Source organism: Spermophilus citellus (genome assembly GCF_964194105.1).
Source record: "Spermophilus citellus genome assembly, chromosome: 10".
In the NCBI taxonomy this organism is placed as follows: Eukaryota; Metazoa; Chordata; class Mammalia; order Rodentia; family Sciuridae; genus Spermophilus; species Spermophilus citellus.
In genome coordinates, this window is record NC_138197.1 from 27,938,462 (window position 1) to 27,955,135 (window position 16,674).

Sequence of the window (16,674 nt, forward strand, 5' to 3'; positions counted from 1 at the left end):
ATGGTGATACTTCCTGGCTGGTGACAAGAGAGGAGGCCCTTACCTGTCACCAGAGGCTCTTCAGGCCCTCGGGATTCTGCCTCCTTTTCAAGTGAGACAGGCAGAGAGTGGGAAGGACTCTCTTTTGACAGTTCTAAAAATTGGTGACAGGAACTGTTTCTGGGAAGGAACTTGCTAGGAAGACTTGGTAAGGAGAACAACCAAGCAGACTGGCTTCTAGGTCTCAGGCTGGGGATGAGGTTTTAGGAAGGCACCTGCAGTGCAGCCCATTTTAATCTAATGTTTTTTGGGGCCTGCCACTGTTACTGAGAGCTGACAGAATCCTAAGTTAGCCAGTAGGCACAGAGGCCCCAAGAACAGATCTATGACAGGGAAAAGAGGGAAAACTGGCAATTTCTGTGTCAGAGAGGATATATGTTCCAGCAGAGTATGGCAGGGAGGGGATTCTGCAAAAACCCTGTGCATTCTCCCAGTGCTTCCACTGAGAGCTGCAGGCCTTGTTTCTCCCCATTACCACCATATCCACCATCACCCACTTTCTTTTCCAACCCTTCCAGATACTGAGACCACAGAGACCAGCAGGTCCACCCTGGATTTTATTTGGTAGGTAGTTACAGTAGTGTTATTGAGCTGGCTCATGTACATGCAGTCAGCTGGGGCCCAGGGTGGCTCTTTGCAAAGCTGAGGTGCAGGTTAAGGAAGCCAGGCAGGTCAGGGGTCCTTTCCACTTTCTCAAGCCTCCGCTTGAGTTCTCATCAATTCTAGTCTCCCTGGCATGATTAGGAACATTATCAGAGAAACATCTAATAGGGGGCACATCTGGGCACTTATTCACTTTTCTGTAGATGCATTTATCCAACCACCCCAAAATTCAACTCTTGACCCGATATGAGACCTTTTAAACCAGGATTTCTTGCAGGAAAGCTGACTTGGAAACATGGGGAGGTAGGAGGAAGGAGCAATAAGAGGGACCCTGGGAAGCAGATTGGGTGCCTACAGTAAAGAACCCTTGAGCTAGGTACCTTGGGTCAGGAAGAAACCTGCACTGCAGGTCCTGCCCTTCTCCAGGAACCAAAAGCAAGGAATAGAGGCAAATTGCAACCCCTTGTTACCCTGCCCACCTTCTGGCAGTCTCTAGATAATGATCTAAGGAAATAAGCTTACATTTATAATTAGAGGATAATTTGGAAAATTTACACTATTTACAAGGGTCACCCTACAAGGAGCAGGGAAGGTGAGACTGCTGGGCACAGAATGAAAACGGTTTGGGGAAGTACTAACTCCTTTTTACCGTTACTTTTGCCATTCTCACCCTTCAGCTTATGGCAAGGAGAGTAGAGGAATCAGATTCTCTCAAGAAGCATAGGTGGCACAGAGACCAGTTACCCTACTGCTTGCAAAGGTCCCAGCAGCAGTTAAGGTGTGACTGCTGCCTTGGCATAATCAGGCTGGGGAGCTAAGAGGAGCAGCACGGTCCCTGCCTGCTGTCCTCACTCAGAGGGATTGGGGTACACTGAGCCTTAGGACTGCCCAGCCACATGAATGCCTGGAATGGTGGACAGCTTAAGCAGCAAGGCAAGGTTAAGTCCAGTCTCTACCGTAGTTCAGGAGTAAACTGAGACCAGGTGATGTTGTCAGAGCTCAATGGGTCCTCCTCCAGGCCAGGGAAGCTGATATCCAGCAGGATCTTGCTGAGGCTGTCATTCATCGTGTCCAGAACCAGACCTTCAGTCAGAGAACGATTGGCCGAAAGACTGGGAACCTGAAGCTCTGGAGAGCCTGGCTTGGGAACTTCCAGATCAGAGGGGGAAGAGCTGCTAAAGGGGTCAGAGGCAAGATCAAAGGGTTCTGAATTGAGGAGCTCTCGGGGTGAGTCAAAGAGGGGAATGCTTTTCAGCGGCGTGGTGCTCAGATCCATCAGCCCCAGGGAGTCAGGCAGGGAGCCAAAGGCGCCCTGGGGGGTTCGTACTGGGCTGAAATCAAGACCCTCTGCTTTGGCTGGGGGTGTGAGCCTCCAGGATTCAGGGGTTTTGGGGAGGATAGATTTGCTCGGTGTGGAGGAGATGGGCAGAGTCTCCTTAATGGGGGTCTTGAAAGGTCCTCCCTCCTCCTGGAGGCAGCTCAGGTGGGAGACAGGCTCTGCCAGGAGGGGGGCCTCAGTAGCTCGTCGGGATGTGCTGGGGCCCTCTGAGAAGACCAGCTCGGGCTCATCCAGACAGGGAGGCTGCAGATGCTGTTTCCTTCGAGACCGGCTCATCTCCCTCTTCTCCCTTCGTTTAATCACGAGCATTTCTGAGACACATCGGGCTGGGGACTTAAGCCCACTGTAGGACTTCTTGGGTCTTGGGGTAGGAGAGCAGGATGAATCCTCCCAGGAGTGAGACAGCTCCTCTTTGAATGATGGGCAGGGGGAGGGCCACTCTTCCAAGGGAGGGCTCTCCACTTTGATGGGTCTTGCTAACTGTGGCATGTCCTCCCCATGCTGAGTTTCTTCTTCCTTGATGGACTGAATTGGAAGCAAAGGCAACAGCCCTTCTCCAAGCAGGGGTTTCTCCTCCTTCACTGGTCCCGCAGTAGGAAGAGGGGCTATGCCCTCATCAGCTAGTAGCAGCTGAAAGGGAAGCAGAGGCAAGGTAAAAGGGGTCACATTCAACCAGCTGCTACCAGGCTGGATATAGAACCATCACCAAACAAAGTGACATACTGGTGCCGATCATCTTGTCATACTATTTTAAATTTTCTTTCCTTTTTTTCCCCTTTGTGTTGCTGGGGATGGAACCCAGGGTCTCATGCATGCTAGGTTAAGTACTCTACCACTGAAATATGCCATCAGCTCTCTTGTCTTTTTAAAATCTTAAAAGCTTTTAAATATGTTTCACTTTTTTTTGTGTGTGTGTGTGTGGTGCTGGGGATTGAACCCAGGGCCTTGTGCATGCGAAGGAAGCATTCTACTAACTGAGCTATATCCCCAGTCCTTAAAAGCTTCTTTTATTTATTTTTAAATTCTAATTTTTATTTATAACAGCAGAATACATTACAATTCTTATTCATACAGATAGAGCACAATTTTTCATATCTCTGGTTTTATACAATTAAAAGCTTCTTTTAAATATGAGAATATAATATATATAATAAAGGTGGTAATTCCATTCTGGGGATAAAAGATGAATGAATTGGAACTGGGGGTATAGCTTAGTGGTAGAGCACAAAGAGCACATGCTCAGTAACAGAGGCCCTGAGTTCAATTCTTCTTTTTTTTTTTTTTTTAGAGAGAGAGGGAGAGAGATTTTTTTAAAAAAAAAAAATATTTATTTTTTAGTTTTCGGCGGACACAACATCTTTGTATGTGGTGCTGAGGATCGAACCCGGGCCGCACGCATGCCAGGCGAACACGCTACCGCTTGAGCCATATCCCCAGCCCTGAGTTCAATTCTTAACACCAAACAGGAGGGAAAAAAAGGTAAGAATATTTAATGTGGTACTGGCATAATTAGAATCCACCTCAGAGACAATAAAATTGAGTATCTATTTTGCACTGGGTACAAAGATTTCTTTGTGGTGTTGGAGATCAAACCCATTTATATAAAGATTTAAACATAAAAATTAAAATTTGAAAATCATACAAATCTTAAAAGAGAATCTAGAAGACTACATGCACAATCTGAGGGTAGGGTGACCTCCTTAACCAAGACTGGAAGCCCAGAAGCTGCAAGAGAAGAAAGACATATTGATTACATACAATTTTACTGTGGCCAGAGAGACCATACACAGTTAGGAACCAAGCAGGAGAAGCAGAAAAATATCTTCAGCATAAACACATAAAAACAATATTTTACTAACAGAGCTCTCACAAATTAATAACAAGACCCTACAGAAAAATGGGCAATGTCCATTCCATAAATAAGCAATTCACTGAAGACAACTTCAAGTGACCAAATATAATGAGAAGGTGCTCAATCTTATGAATCAACAAGGAAACATAGCATTACACTGGCAAATATTGGTAACCTTTTTTTTGGTGGTGCTGGTGGATCAAACCTAGGGCCTTGCTCCTGCTAGGCAAACACACTACCACTGAGCTCCATTCCCAGCCCTGAGATTGGCAAATATTAAAAAGACTAATAATACCAATTGCCAGTGATTATATAGTTCTTATATTGCTGTTTGAAATATGAATCATCACAGGTTTTTGGAATACAATCTAGAAATATTTAGTAAAATTTAGAATACCTTCTCACTTAGCAACTTCATATCTGGGACTTTATCTCATAGACATAAAAGCACTAGTAAGAAAGATTGCTGCGGTGGGGGCTGGGGATGTGGCTCAAGCGGTAGCGCGCTCGCCTGGCATGCGTGGGGCCCGGGTTCGATCCTCAGCACCACATACAAACAAAGATGTTGTGTCCGCTGAGAACTAAAAAATAAATATTAAAAAATTCTCTCTCTCTCCCCCCCTTCACTCTCTCTTTAAAAAAAAAAAAAAAAAAAAGAAAAGAAAGATTGCTGCGAAGATATTTATCACATTATTGTTCATAGGGTAAAAACCCAGAAACAAGGGATGGGGTTGTGGCTCAGTGGCAGAGCACTTGCCTTACACATGTGAGGCACTGGGTTCGATCCTCAGCACCACATAAAAATAAATAAACAAAATAAAGATATTGTATCCTTGTATAACTAAAAAACATTTGGAAAAAAACAACAGCCCAGAAACAAAATATTTCTGTAAAAAATATAAGAGTCAATAATCTGTGAATGTTATGCGACATAAAAAGCAATAAATTAGAACTATACCAAGTACCTGGGAAGAACTTCTGTGACGTCTTTTTTGTGTGTGTTTGGTACTGGTGAATGAACCCATGACCTTCTGGACAGAGTTGGCAAGTGCTCTATCACTGAGCTAACCCCCAGTTCTCCATCCTCTTTTATCCTATTACATTTGAGACAATCTTGCTAAGTTGCCCAGAATAGCCTTGACCTTGTGATCCTCTTGCCTCAGTCTCCTCTGAATATTTAATATTATAAGCATGGGCCACTGTCTTTTTCTAACCCAATAAGACCTCATGGAAGCCAGGCACAGTGGCACCTGTATCCCAGTTACTTGGGAGTCTGAGGCAGGAGGATCACAAGTTCAAATTTAGCCTTGGCAATTTAGTAGAACTTTGTCTCAAAATAAGAAACAGAAAGGGCTGGGAATGTAGCTCAGTGATAGAGTTCCTGGATTTACTATTCTGGGGATATAGCTCAGTGGTAGAGTGCTTGCCTGGCATGTGTGAGGCCCTGCGTTCTATCTCCAGTACCGCCAATGGCATAGTATGCCATACTATGAGCATGGGTAAAATATGGAAGACCCTGTACTAAACTGTCAATATGTGGGTCTTTTTTGATTAATTTATGGTTTTTTTTTTTTTGTGGTATTGGGATTGAACTCATATCCCATGGATACTTTGCTGCTGAGCTACATCCCTAGCTCTTTTTATTTTGAGATAGGGTCTCACTAAGTTGCTGAGGCTGGCTTAGAACTTGTGATCCTTTGACCTCATCCTCCTGAGTTGCTGTGATTATAGGCATGTACTACCATGCCTGGCAGCTCTTTGGCTTTCCTAGATCCACTTCTTCTAGGATTTGCCTCCCTTCTGGATTTTTCCCTTACTGCCCCAGCCCACCTGTCATAATCACCTTTAAAAAAAAAAAAAAAGAGAGGGAAAGAGAGAGAGGGGGAGAGAGAGAATTTTTAATATTTATTTTTTAGTTTTCGGTGGACACAACATCTTTGTTGGTATGTGGTGCTGAGGATTGAACCCGGGCTGCACGCATGCCAGGCGAGCGCGCTACCGCTTGAGCCACATCCCCAGCCCCTCATAATCACCTTTGTCTTCGTTGTTTTATTTTTTTTATTATTATTATTTTTTAACTTCTTTTTTTTTTAATATTTATTTTTTAGTTCTCGGCGGACCCAACATCTTTGTTGGTATGTGGTGCTGAGGATCGAACCCGGGCCGCACACATGCCAGGCGAGCGCGCTACCGCTTGAGCCACATCCCCAGCCCCTGTCTTCATTGTTTTAAACTCATCAGGTAGTAATCGGCTTTTGATACTACTTATGTCATAATCCAAATTTCTTTTTAGCTCTTATTCAGTTTTCCTGTGTTTATGCCTTGACAACTCAAGTAGATTTAGAATCTCAAGGAACACCCAGGAGTGACTGGAGCCTCTCTTCACAGAAAAGCAGAGGGCACTCACCTTGGGGGCAATGCGGACTCGCTTACTATGACGTGCAAGTTCGGAGCTCATGAGTGAAGCTGCCAGGGGCAGTGGCACCTTCACTGAGGGCTGCAGCACCAGCGATTGGTTCACTGGGAACTGGATGGGCACCAGGTATGAGCTGACCCGAGGAAGCAGAGGCTTCATCTTCCGCCCTAGGAGGAAACAGGAGTGATCAGGAAGAGAAGGCGAGGTGTTCTCCCCTTCTCAGTACCACGAGTTTTGCTGTGCTTCTCTGGGTTCAGATCCCTGTGAGCTGGAAACAGAATCTGGAGTCTGATTCCCTAAAGACCATACATGCCCCCAGAACAAGGCTTGGGCCTGAGGCCCACTTTCCTGTACTCACGTGCACCCAGTGGGAGTTCCGTTCTGATGGTCATATTCCTGCGGAGCTCAGGATTGGGTCGTTTCTGCTGCTGCATGTGGAAGATGGGGAAAGAAAGAAACCTAGGTTAATAAGGTAAAGGGGGATAGCAGAACCCCACAGGCTGTGCTGGTGCACTTTAGCTAACCAACAGCCCAGAAAGTAAAAGCCAATCTGAGGGAGGGATGCGGGTAAGCATAATGTCTCAAGCCTTGTTTAGGGGACAGGTGGATGGCATAGGGTCATGTGATGGCAGGACAGTCCTACCACCTCACTCATGGGTCTTCACCACCCCCAGAGGATGCTAAAGCATATAGTTATCTTAGTAGTAAAGAACTAAGGCAGAGGGAACAAACTGTCACCTGCAAGGCCTATGCCAGGCAGTTGCAATGGCATGTTCACCTGCTGTGCCCTGCTCTGTGTTGCTCAGTGCATCTTTGTGATGCTCATGGGAGGGTAAAGAGGAGTGGCAATAGCAGTCTCATGTTCCTCACTCCCAGATCCTTTGGGTGCTATGTGTGCTGGGCTGGCAGTCACACAGCCATAGAATCCCATCCCCATGTCTTTGCCCACTAAAGCCATGCTGAGCAGTGAAAGGAAAACAAGGCCAAGCCCCGAGCCAGAGGAAAAGAATCTTACTGATTCCAAGTGCTGGGGCGATTGTGGAGACCCTGGGTCCAGTGGCTGGTGGCGGCCAAGCATTGTGGGAGAGAAATGAGATGAAGTTACCACCAACGTGGTCAATCTGACCAGACTGGGAAAAAAACCTATTCCTGATGGATGCCGAGGGACACCCTGAACAACTGTCCCTCCCAGAATGGTTACAGCTACCCACAGCCTTATGGGCACTCAGGTCCTCAAACAATAGCATCTTTCTGAAAAGATGTTCTGATGGCTCAGCTTCTAGTCTCTAGCCTAAAGAAGGGTGTTTTTAGAGCAACCTTCCCAGACTTTCTCTGTAAGAATCACCTGAGATGCTTGTGAAAAATACAAATTTCTGGGTCCATTCCAGATCCACTGAACCAGGAACTCCGATAGGCTCCTGATTTTAGAACAATACGGCCTGGAGAGCTGTACTGTAACAAGTGTCCCAGGAAATTCTTATTCACAGGGGAATTAGGGAAGCACCGCTCTAGGAAGTCCTCTATGTTGGATCAGAACAGTCTTCTCATGCCCCAGTCCACAAAAGTGCATTATTTGGTTATTTGTCAACTCTACTTATTTCAGCAAGTTGTTAATTGGCTGGCTGGCTCCTAACTCTCCGACCAAATGAGAGCATCATGAGGAGAGTCTGTCCCTCTCGAGATGTCCGCTATGACCTCCAATACTGATCCTATTTAGAAGAAAGAAGGATACTCACCTTAAACACCTGGTCCAATGTCAAGTAGCGATTGGCACTGGGGTGAATGGTCCAAAAGGAGACCTTGCCATTGGCAGATGTCTCCCGAACAAACATGTCATGGAGGGAAAGGTTGTGGCGAATGGAATTCTGAAATGAGAGGAAGGAGACCCGTTATCAGCTAATTTAGCTTCAAAAACATCATCTTTGAAGCCAGTGGGAGTCTATCCCACATGCTCAGCACAGGCTTTGTCCAGGCTCCCTGTAACATTGCCTATTAGCAACTCTCTTCCTGACACTGCACACTTAACAATCTCAGCTGTTTGTCCTTCTGTTCCATGGGGATAAAGCCTGGTGCCACTCCTTAGGATGGTAATAAAGAAAAGACCTGGCTTGCCCCCAGGCTCATCGCCTTGGGCCCGAAGCTTCCCCCTCTCTTCCAGCTCTCTATCATGGCACAGGATCTGGGTGAAAAGGAGAACCCTTTGCAGGACTTCACATCTGCAAATTCTGCCTGCCACTACATCTGTATGGGGAGAGGAAGACCATCTGAGCCAGGCAGCCAATGTGTTTTTCAGAGATCCTACTGTAGTAGGAGAAATGAGCAGACTGTCTTTTGCACAGTCAATAAAGATCTAAAGGTATTGGGAGTATGAGAGAAAAAGATAACTTTTCAGGCTGGTCATGGTGGCACATGCCTATAATCCCAGTGACTTGAGAGGCTAAGGCAGGAGGACTTCAAATTCAAGGCCAGCCTCATCAACTTAGTGAGACCCTCTGCAACTTAGTGAGACCCTGTGTCAACATAAAAAATAAAAAGGGATAGGAATGTGGCTCAGTGATTAAGCACCTCTGAGTTCAATCCTTGGTACCAAAACCAACAAAAATTTTTTAGATATTGAGAAACTGGTTTTGGGATTCAGGGATATATCACTCTGGGAATCAAATATGATCTAAGATTTGATGTCCATAGCCAGGGCTTCTATGTGGCACTGGGTAAGCAAAGTTTCAGTTAGGACAGTCTACACTGGGGCCAAATGCAGAATCAGCAAAGAGGCAGCCACCTGCTGGTTCCAGTAGAAGTCTGATAACCCTTTCAGGCAAATCCATTTTGTTGTTGTTTTTATGTGGAACTGGGAATTGAACTCGGGGCCTAGTGCATGCTAGGCAAGAGCTCTACTTCTGAATTATATCCTCAACCCAACAAATCCCATTTCTACCCAAAAGGTAAAAAAAGTTTTCAGCGAAATATAAAAAAGGAGTTGGGCACAGTGACACACACTTGTAATTTCACTGACTTGGGAGGCTGAGGCAGGAGGATTGCAAGTTAAAAGGCAGCCTCAGCAATTTAGAAAGATCCTGCCTCAAAATAAAAAATAAAAAGGGCTGGGGGTATAGCTTAGTGGTAAAGGACCCTTAGGTTCAATGCCTAGTAATAAATAAATAAATAAATAAATAAATAAATAAAGTTTAATACACACACACGTGCTTGTGTGCAAACAAGGAAAGACCTGGTAGAGCTAGGGTTATAGTTCAGTGGAAGAGCACTTGCCTAGCATATGTGAGGCCCTAGGTTCAATCCTCAGCACTGGAAAAAAAAAAAAAAAAAAAAAAAAAAAAACCCACACCCTAGAGAGCTAGGAAGGCAGAGACTGTGAAATAGCAATTAATAGGGAAACAGATAAGGAGAAAGAAAGAAACTAAGAATTTTTATTTATTATATATCTGTGTATGTGTGTATATACACACACAAATATATAAATATATGTATATTTTTAGTTGTAGATAGACATAATACCTTTATTTTATTTTTATGTGGTGCTGAGGATGGCACCCAGTGTCTCACGTGTGCCAGGTAAGCACTCTTAACACTGAGCCACAACCCCAACCCGAACCCCCAAACTAGGAATTTAAGTTAATTAAGAGTGTGAAGTTAAGAGTTCTACTGTGGGGAAAATGAAACAAAACAGGGACAGACCATCTTTATCTTAGAATTAAATACCTCTCTAAAAACTTGACTTGTAACTTTGAACCTGTGAACTGTAAATGGTATGTGATATTACCAGAGATCAATCTTGCGAATCTCAGTGTTCTGATTCTTTTTTATTCAGATATTTTCATAAGGGGCTGGGGATATAGCTCAGTTGGTAAAGTGCTTGCTCTGCATGCATAAGGCCCTGGGTTCAACCCCTACCACCACCACCACCACCACCACCACACACACACACACACACACACACACACACACACACACAAATCTTTTCATAAAATTACTTCACTACTCCAGCTGCAGGTACTGTTCAGTGTGGCACAAAGGTAGGCTTGGGTACTACACTGAAGTCTCTCTGTAAACCTCATGTGGTAACCAAGGAAGTCATTATAGGGATCTTGTTGATATCTTTTATTTTGAGGCAGGGTCTCACTAAGTTGTTGAGGTTGGCTTTGAACTTGCAATTCTCTGGCATCACCTCCTGAGTTACTGGGTTTAAAGGCATGCATCTCTGTGCCTGTCATTGATGACTTTGCTTAGATTCAGTGGGATCAGTTACAATCCAGAGATACATCTGTTTATAGTTCTAGCATCCTTTGCACTTAATGTCTGGCCCAGAGGGCTAGATACAAAGTGCAGTACAACAGCAGAAACCATCTGTCAGGCTTGGGCCACAGTGACTTTGACTTTAGTGGTTATGGGATATGTTACCTTCCAGCCTGGCTTGGCAATATGCTTAAAATAGGGGAAGTGGTCCTCAATCCAAGTATAGATGTCCTTCAAGGTCATGCGCTTCCTCTCAGTGCTGTTGATGGCAAACTGTATCATGGCCATGTAAGAGTAAGGCGGTCGCTGAGACACAGAGTCCTGCCAGGATGTTGATGTTCCTGAGGGCTCTTCCATCTGAGGAATGTGAGAAGTCAAAAGGAAAGAGAAGAGGGAATGACAAAGAGAGTTCACAAGAACTTCTCCAACCAGAGCCCCTTGAGAACATCCTCTAGAGGAACCTTTTCCCATAGAGAGATCCTAGAATCACACTCATTTGAGACTGCTGTTCCACAGTGGCATAAATTTTAGGATTAGGATCTTCAGTGACCTAGCCTAGATTGTAGTGAGTGAGGAACTACTTCTGTGATGTCATTCATTTTGTTGAAGATATTGTTCAATATTAAGAGGAAGTTCATTCTCTCCTAGTTGAAAATATTCAGAGCTGGGTTATAGACTATGAGATTTTATTGTACTAATCCATGACCATTTTTTAGACTCGTAGTCAACTCTGATATGCTGCGAATAACCCATCTTGTCCCAATGTTTGTGAAAAACATTCTCATGAACATGGGACAGATAAATGTCTTCAAAGTATACATCTGGCTAAATCTTGGACAAAGATCTGATCATTTGCTTTTTAAAAATTAAGATAGGGCTGGGGATTTAGCTCAGGTGGTAGAGTGCTTGCCTCCCATGCAAAAAGCCATGAGTTCAATCACCAGCAACGACAACAAAAAAATTAAGATAGAACTTTATAAAGTACAATTGAATATTTAAGTATATCATTCAATTAATATTTACTAATGAGGGCTGGGGTGGTGGCTCAGCAGTAGAGCACTTGCCTAGCACGTGTGAGGCGCTGGGTTCCATCCTCAGCACCACATAAAAATACTTTCTAATGTATACATTCATGCAATTTGGGGGGGCAGTACTGGCGATTGAACTCAGGGGCACTCAACCACTGAGCCACATCTCCAGCTCTATTTTGTATTTTATTTAGAGACAAGGTCTCACTGAGTTGCTTAGCACCTTGCTTTTGCTGAGGCTGGCTTTGAACTCACGATCCTCCTGCCTCAGCCTCCTGAGCTGCTGGGATTACAAGCGTGCACTACCATGGCCAGCTTCATGTAAATTTTCACTTTTAATGAATGAATGAATGATTAAAGGGTATATACTAAAGAATCTAAATGTGTGATATTGGTGACTATGAACAAAATAAAAACAGACTACATAATTGATAAATAAATTTTCATTGCTGGAAAAGTATTTAAAATTCACCCCTAGTTCACTTTATTTTCTATTAATATTACAGAACATCTTCCAACAAATAAGATGCCATACTCAAGCCAGGCATGGTGGTACACACTGTAATCTCAGTGACTCAGGAGGCTGAGGCAGGAGGATAGCAAGTTGAGGCCACCTCAGCGCATTAGTAAAGCCATAAGCAACTTAGATCTGTCTGAAAAAAAAAAAGGGGGTGGGGTGGGTGGGGATGTAGCTCAGTGGTAAAGCACCCCTGGGTGCAATCCCCAGTACCAAAAAAAAAAAAAAAAGCAAAAAAAAAAAAAAAGCCATAGTCAATTTATATAGCTGTGTTACTTAAAGTTCAAATAGCTTCCCAAAGTAAGACTATTACTCATTTCTTGAATATCTAGAAGGGTAGAATACTAAACCCAGTGCTCAGAGTCTGCCCTCAAGGAAGTTTCACAGATGGGGAGAAAAAGATCTCAGGTAGAAAGTAGCTCAAAAGTTATACAGAAGAGCACTGAGTGCTTTTACTAGAACTTGGAAATTCTGTTCCAGCAAGCCACTTGATCCATTTTTCCTCTTAGAAATTCCCTGCATTGGCTCTGATTTTCCTAGCGAATGACAGAATGGTTTACCTTAACCTGACTCTGCTCCGGGTGACAATTCTCTTTTTCCTCCATCTCTTGCTTGATGCTACAGGAGCCCAGTCCATCAGAACTCATCTTTTCAAGCCACTGGATGTTGGTTAAGCTGTTGTCCAGGGGGCAGCCTGTTGTGTCACCACCAGCTAGAGGGAAAACAATTCAAGACCCCACTTAGCTGCCTGATCCAATAGGATCAGCTGCTTATCCCAATAGGCCCATCAGTATTGGTGGTTAGGGAATCACTCTTCTACCCTTAGGGACAAGAGAACACACGGTAAATCTCCCATAGCTCTAAGTTACTCTAACCCAAAATGGGTTTCAGGAGAAATTCAAGAGCATAGTTCAAATTGCATTTCAGTATGAGCCACACTAAACCTTAGTCATCAGTTGTGGCAACCTTACAGATGAATTACTTAATATCTACACAAAAAAAGTCACTTTTCTTTCTCATGCTTTAGTTTGCTCCTTTACAATGAAGAAAGATTTAATTCCTTACAAGTTCAATGGAAAGAATAAACCAAAATAATAAATCATTTCCCCAAATTGAGAAGGCAATAAAAATGCTAAGTTATGATTATAACTCTCTTGACAGTACCAGAGAATCTGTAGCAAGGTTTAAGGATGAAAAAGTCAAGACTTTCCCTGGGTTCAGCCTATCTGTTGAGGGCATCAACATGGCTGACTCGCCACTAGAGAGGAAAGGCCAGGCTCCTCATCCCTTTGCCTTGCAGACCACATACCACAGTTCTCCAGTCTCTGCCCCAGAGTGGGTCCAGGTGGTCTAAGAACATTGGCATCCCTAGTGGCAGGCTTTGGTCCCAATATTTCTGTAATAACTTCTGCCCTCTTGGAATCATTGCTGGTCTGGGATTGAGGCTGACGTCCTGAAGGGTGAGTTGAGGCTCCCCCACAGCTGATAAGGATGAATTTGTTGGGCCCACTGCTGCCACTCTCCTTTCCTTTGGCAGTCAATGCTGTGATGATGCTTTGGATATCAGCATTGTTGGGGATGGCCACCACCTGCGTGTTGGGCATGGTAGGGTGGTTAATAATCTTGATCCCAGTTGGAAACTTGCAAGAGTTGGACTCGGCCACCTCTTTGGAGGCCTGTGCTTGACTAGGCTCCTCTTGGGCAGGGGGTTTCTTAGGTTCCTCCTCTGGTGTGTCACGTGGGGCATCTTGAACAGGAAGAGGCAGCCTCCGTCTTTTGAGAATCAGTGGCCGCCGGGGGCTGGTTTTCATTATTAATCTGTGCTTTCACTCTCCATTGAGAATCACAAGAATGGACCCTACAAGGTACAAGGAACAGTAGGACATAAAGAGATTGTTAAGCTGAGAAGGGGTTCTCTCACAGAAAGGTGTTCCTCTGCACATATGGTCAAGAACATAAGCCTAAAGGTCCAGGTGAATGCTCCCTAGGCCTTTATAAAAACCTCAGACAATAAGGAGATAAACCCTACTGGCCAAAGAAAGCTACAACTGTAGCAAGTAATTCGAGGTGGTGGGGGGGAGACAGATTGGACTGGAGATAGTCAAATGTCTCCTGGAAGCTTAAGAATGACTACAAGAATGAGTGAGACAGCTGCAAAAATGTTGAAAACTATTATTGCCAACTATAATACAGATAGATTACTTATAGTGACTATAGGGATGGAAATGGAAAATGCTGAAATAGGAAAACATGATAATTAGAAGCCCGCACAAAACTCTGATCCAATAACCTATTCTTAGATAAAGCCTTTGTACAAATATGTGTGTGTATATATTAGATAAAGCCCTTGTATAAATGTGTGTGTATATATTTGTGTACATAGACACACAAATACATATTTGCTTCCTTAATGTTCTAGAAATATAACCCAGAAATGCTCTACCACTGGGCTATGGCTCCAACCCTTTTTTCTTTTCAACAGAGTCTCACTAAATTGCCTTGGTTGGCCTCAAACTGTGGTTCTCCTATCTCAGCCTCTGAGTAGCTGAGATTATATTTTTATGTCAATTTACTTTGTAAATGATAACAATCAATGCCTACAGAATCAGGAGATAAAGGCAGATTGTAGTAATGCCACATCACTGGAGAAATCATCTCCCAGTTCACAAAACTTCTCTATTCAAAAAGCCCATGATAAAGTAATACAGATTTTGCACTGCACAACTCTATTGGATACAATTTACTTCACAGGAGTCTTGAATTTTTTTTTTTTTTTGTAGTGCTGGGGATGGAGCCCAGGGTCTTTATGAATGCTAAGCAAATACTCTCACAGATCCCTACTCTATCACTGATCCCCAACCCCAGCCCTCTTGCATTACTTTCTTTTTTTTTTTAAGTTTTGGTACTGGGGATTGAACACACCGTCACTTTACCATTGAACTATATCCACAGACCTTTTCATGTTCAGATAGGATCTTGCTAAATTGCTTAGAGCTTTGATAAATTGCTGATTGGCCTTGAACTTGTGATCCGCCTGCCTCAGTTTCCTAAGTCGCTGAGATTATAGGTGTGTGCCACCGTGCTCATCTCTTGTATTAATTTTTAAAAACTGTATTTTTTCACAATTTGCAAAAGAGCTATATAGTGACACTGTAGTATTTCCATATACCTACCCCCACCCAGTAATGGGGTTTGAATCCAGGGGCTCTTTACTACTGAACTATCCCCCCATACCTTTTTATTTTGAAACAGGTTTTAATTTTTCCAGGTTGAACTTGGAATCCTCCTGCCTCAACCTGCTGGGATTATAGGTATGTGCTCATACCATGCCCAGCTGTTTTTGCATATATTACCTTTGTTTTGTTTTATTTTGGGGGGTGGTGCTGAGGATTGAACCCAGGGCCTTGTGCATGCAAGGCAAGCACTCTACCAACTGAACTATATCCTGAGCTCCACCATATTTTAACTTTGTAAGAATGCTACTTTACTATTTAATTTCTCTTCCAGAACCAAGACTATAACTATCTCTGGACTTCTAGACTGTGCTATAATTAATATGCTAAGGTGGTTCTGAAGTGCTAAGAAATATTATCTTTAAAAAGGGGGGGTTATTTTGATTTTTATAGATATGCGAACTATTCTACCATTAAGTACAATCCTAGCATTATATTTTGAGGTCCTTTGAGAGACAGAGGAATTCGATGACCCTTTTGAGGACACCTTCTATGCCCATAAGAATGAGTGCACGTTTTTGACATTTACCATCTGCTTAGAGTTCTCAGGCCTTCCCCACCCTGTCATCTTCCTTCCCTCTATATTTCAGTTTTCTCTACCTTCAAAACTCAATTTTAATTCTGCCTCATATCCCTGCAGGCCCACTCACTTCAACAGGTAAGCACTGTTCCCTTTTTTCCACAGAGTGAGTCTTAATTTTCTCTTCAACTCCTTTAACCTGCCTCTTCCTAATAATGCCAACACTTTACAGCGTCACTCCTTTGCTCCAATCCCCATTCTGAGCAGGGAAACCTTGTTACACTCTCAAGAATCCCGCAAAAGCAGAGGGTGCAGGCAGTGTTGCCTAATGGTGAGAACACCCGGGTGCAGGGGAGCAGTGTGTGTGTGTGTGTGTGTGAGAGAGAGATGGTCTTTTACTCAATGCATAACCAGCTCAGTTTTCATCCCAGCCCCAGTCCCCTACTCAGAGAGTAGGCCACTTCTGGTGCCATGGGCAGGGTGCAGAAGTCAAACTTGCAGGGAAGCCCAAGGGGTGCATGGAGAAAGAAGCGAGATGGCCAAAGCCAGATTGGATGCAGAAAAAAAAAAAAAATATATATATATATATATATATATATATATATCACCCTCGCCCAGACCCCCTACCCGAGTGGCCCCAAACCTCCGCTCGCGTCCCGCGTCCTGCAGCTGGACGCCATGAACTCACGAAGGACCTTCCGAAGCGGCGCCCGAGCCCTTCTCCCCGCTCCGCCAGGGCAGGGCCCGGGATCCATGCCTGCGCCCCGCTCACCTCCAGATCCCAGGGCCGCCGCCTGTGGCTTCTCCAACCTGGGGCCGGGCCAGGGCCCGGAAACGGACTCGCGCCAGGCCGGCCGGGTCCCGGCGGTGCGGGAG

At 44.2% G+C, this 16,674-nt stretch overlaps 2 protein-coding genes across 4 annotated transcripts in view; both read right to left on the bottom strand.

The window, feature by feature from the left end:
- Positions 1-16,674, bottom strand: part of TSPAN11 (tetraspanin 11) — a 750,083-nt gene that overhangs the window by 240,588 nt on the left and 492,821 nt on the right. The window lies entirely within an intron of this gene.
- Positions 1,595-16,552, bottom strand: FOXM1 (forkhead box M1; the record flags this gene model as incomplete). The annotated part of the gene is made up of 9 exons (XM_081311663.1): positions 16,442-16,552; positions 13,355-13,903; positions 12,606-12,757; positions 10,666-10,857; positions 7,986-8,114; positions 7,265-7,309; positions 6,608-6,677; positions 6,241-6,416; positions 1,595-2,611 (listed from the first exon to the last, which is right to left on the bottom strand). Exons 2-9 carry the CDS (start codon positions 13,854-13,856, stop codon positions 1,595-1,597), a joined length of 2,283 nt encoding a protein of 760 aa, XP_081167789.1. The 5' UTR covers positions 13,857-13,903; positions 16,442-16,552.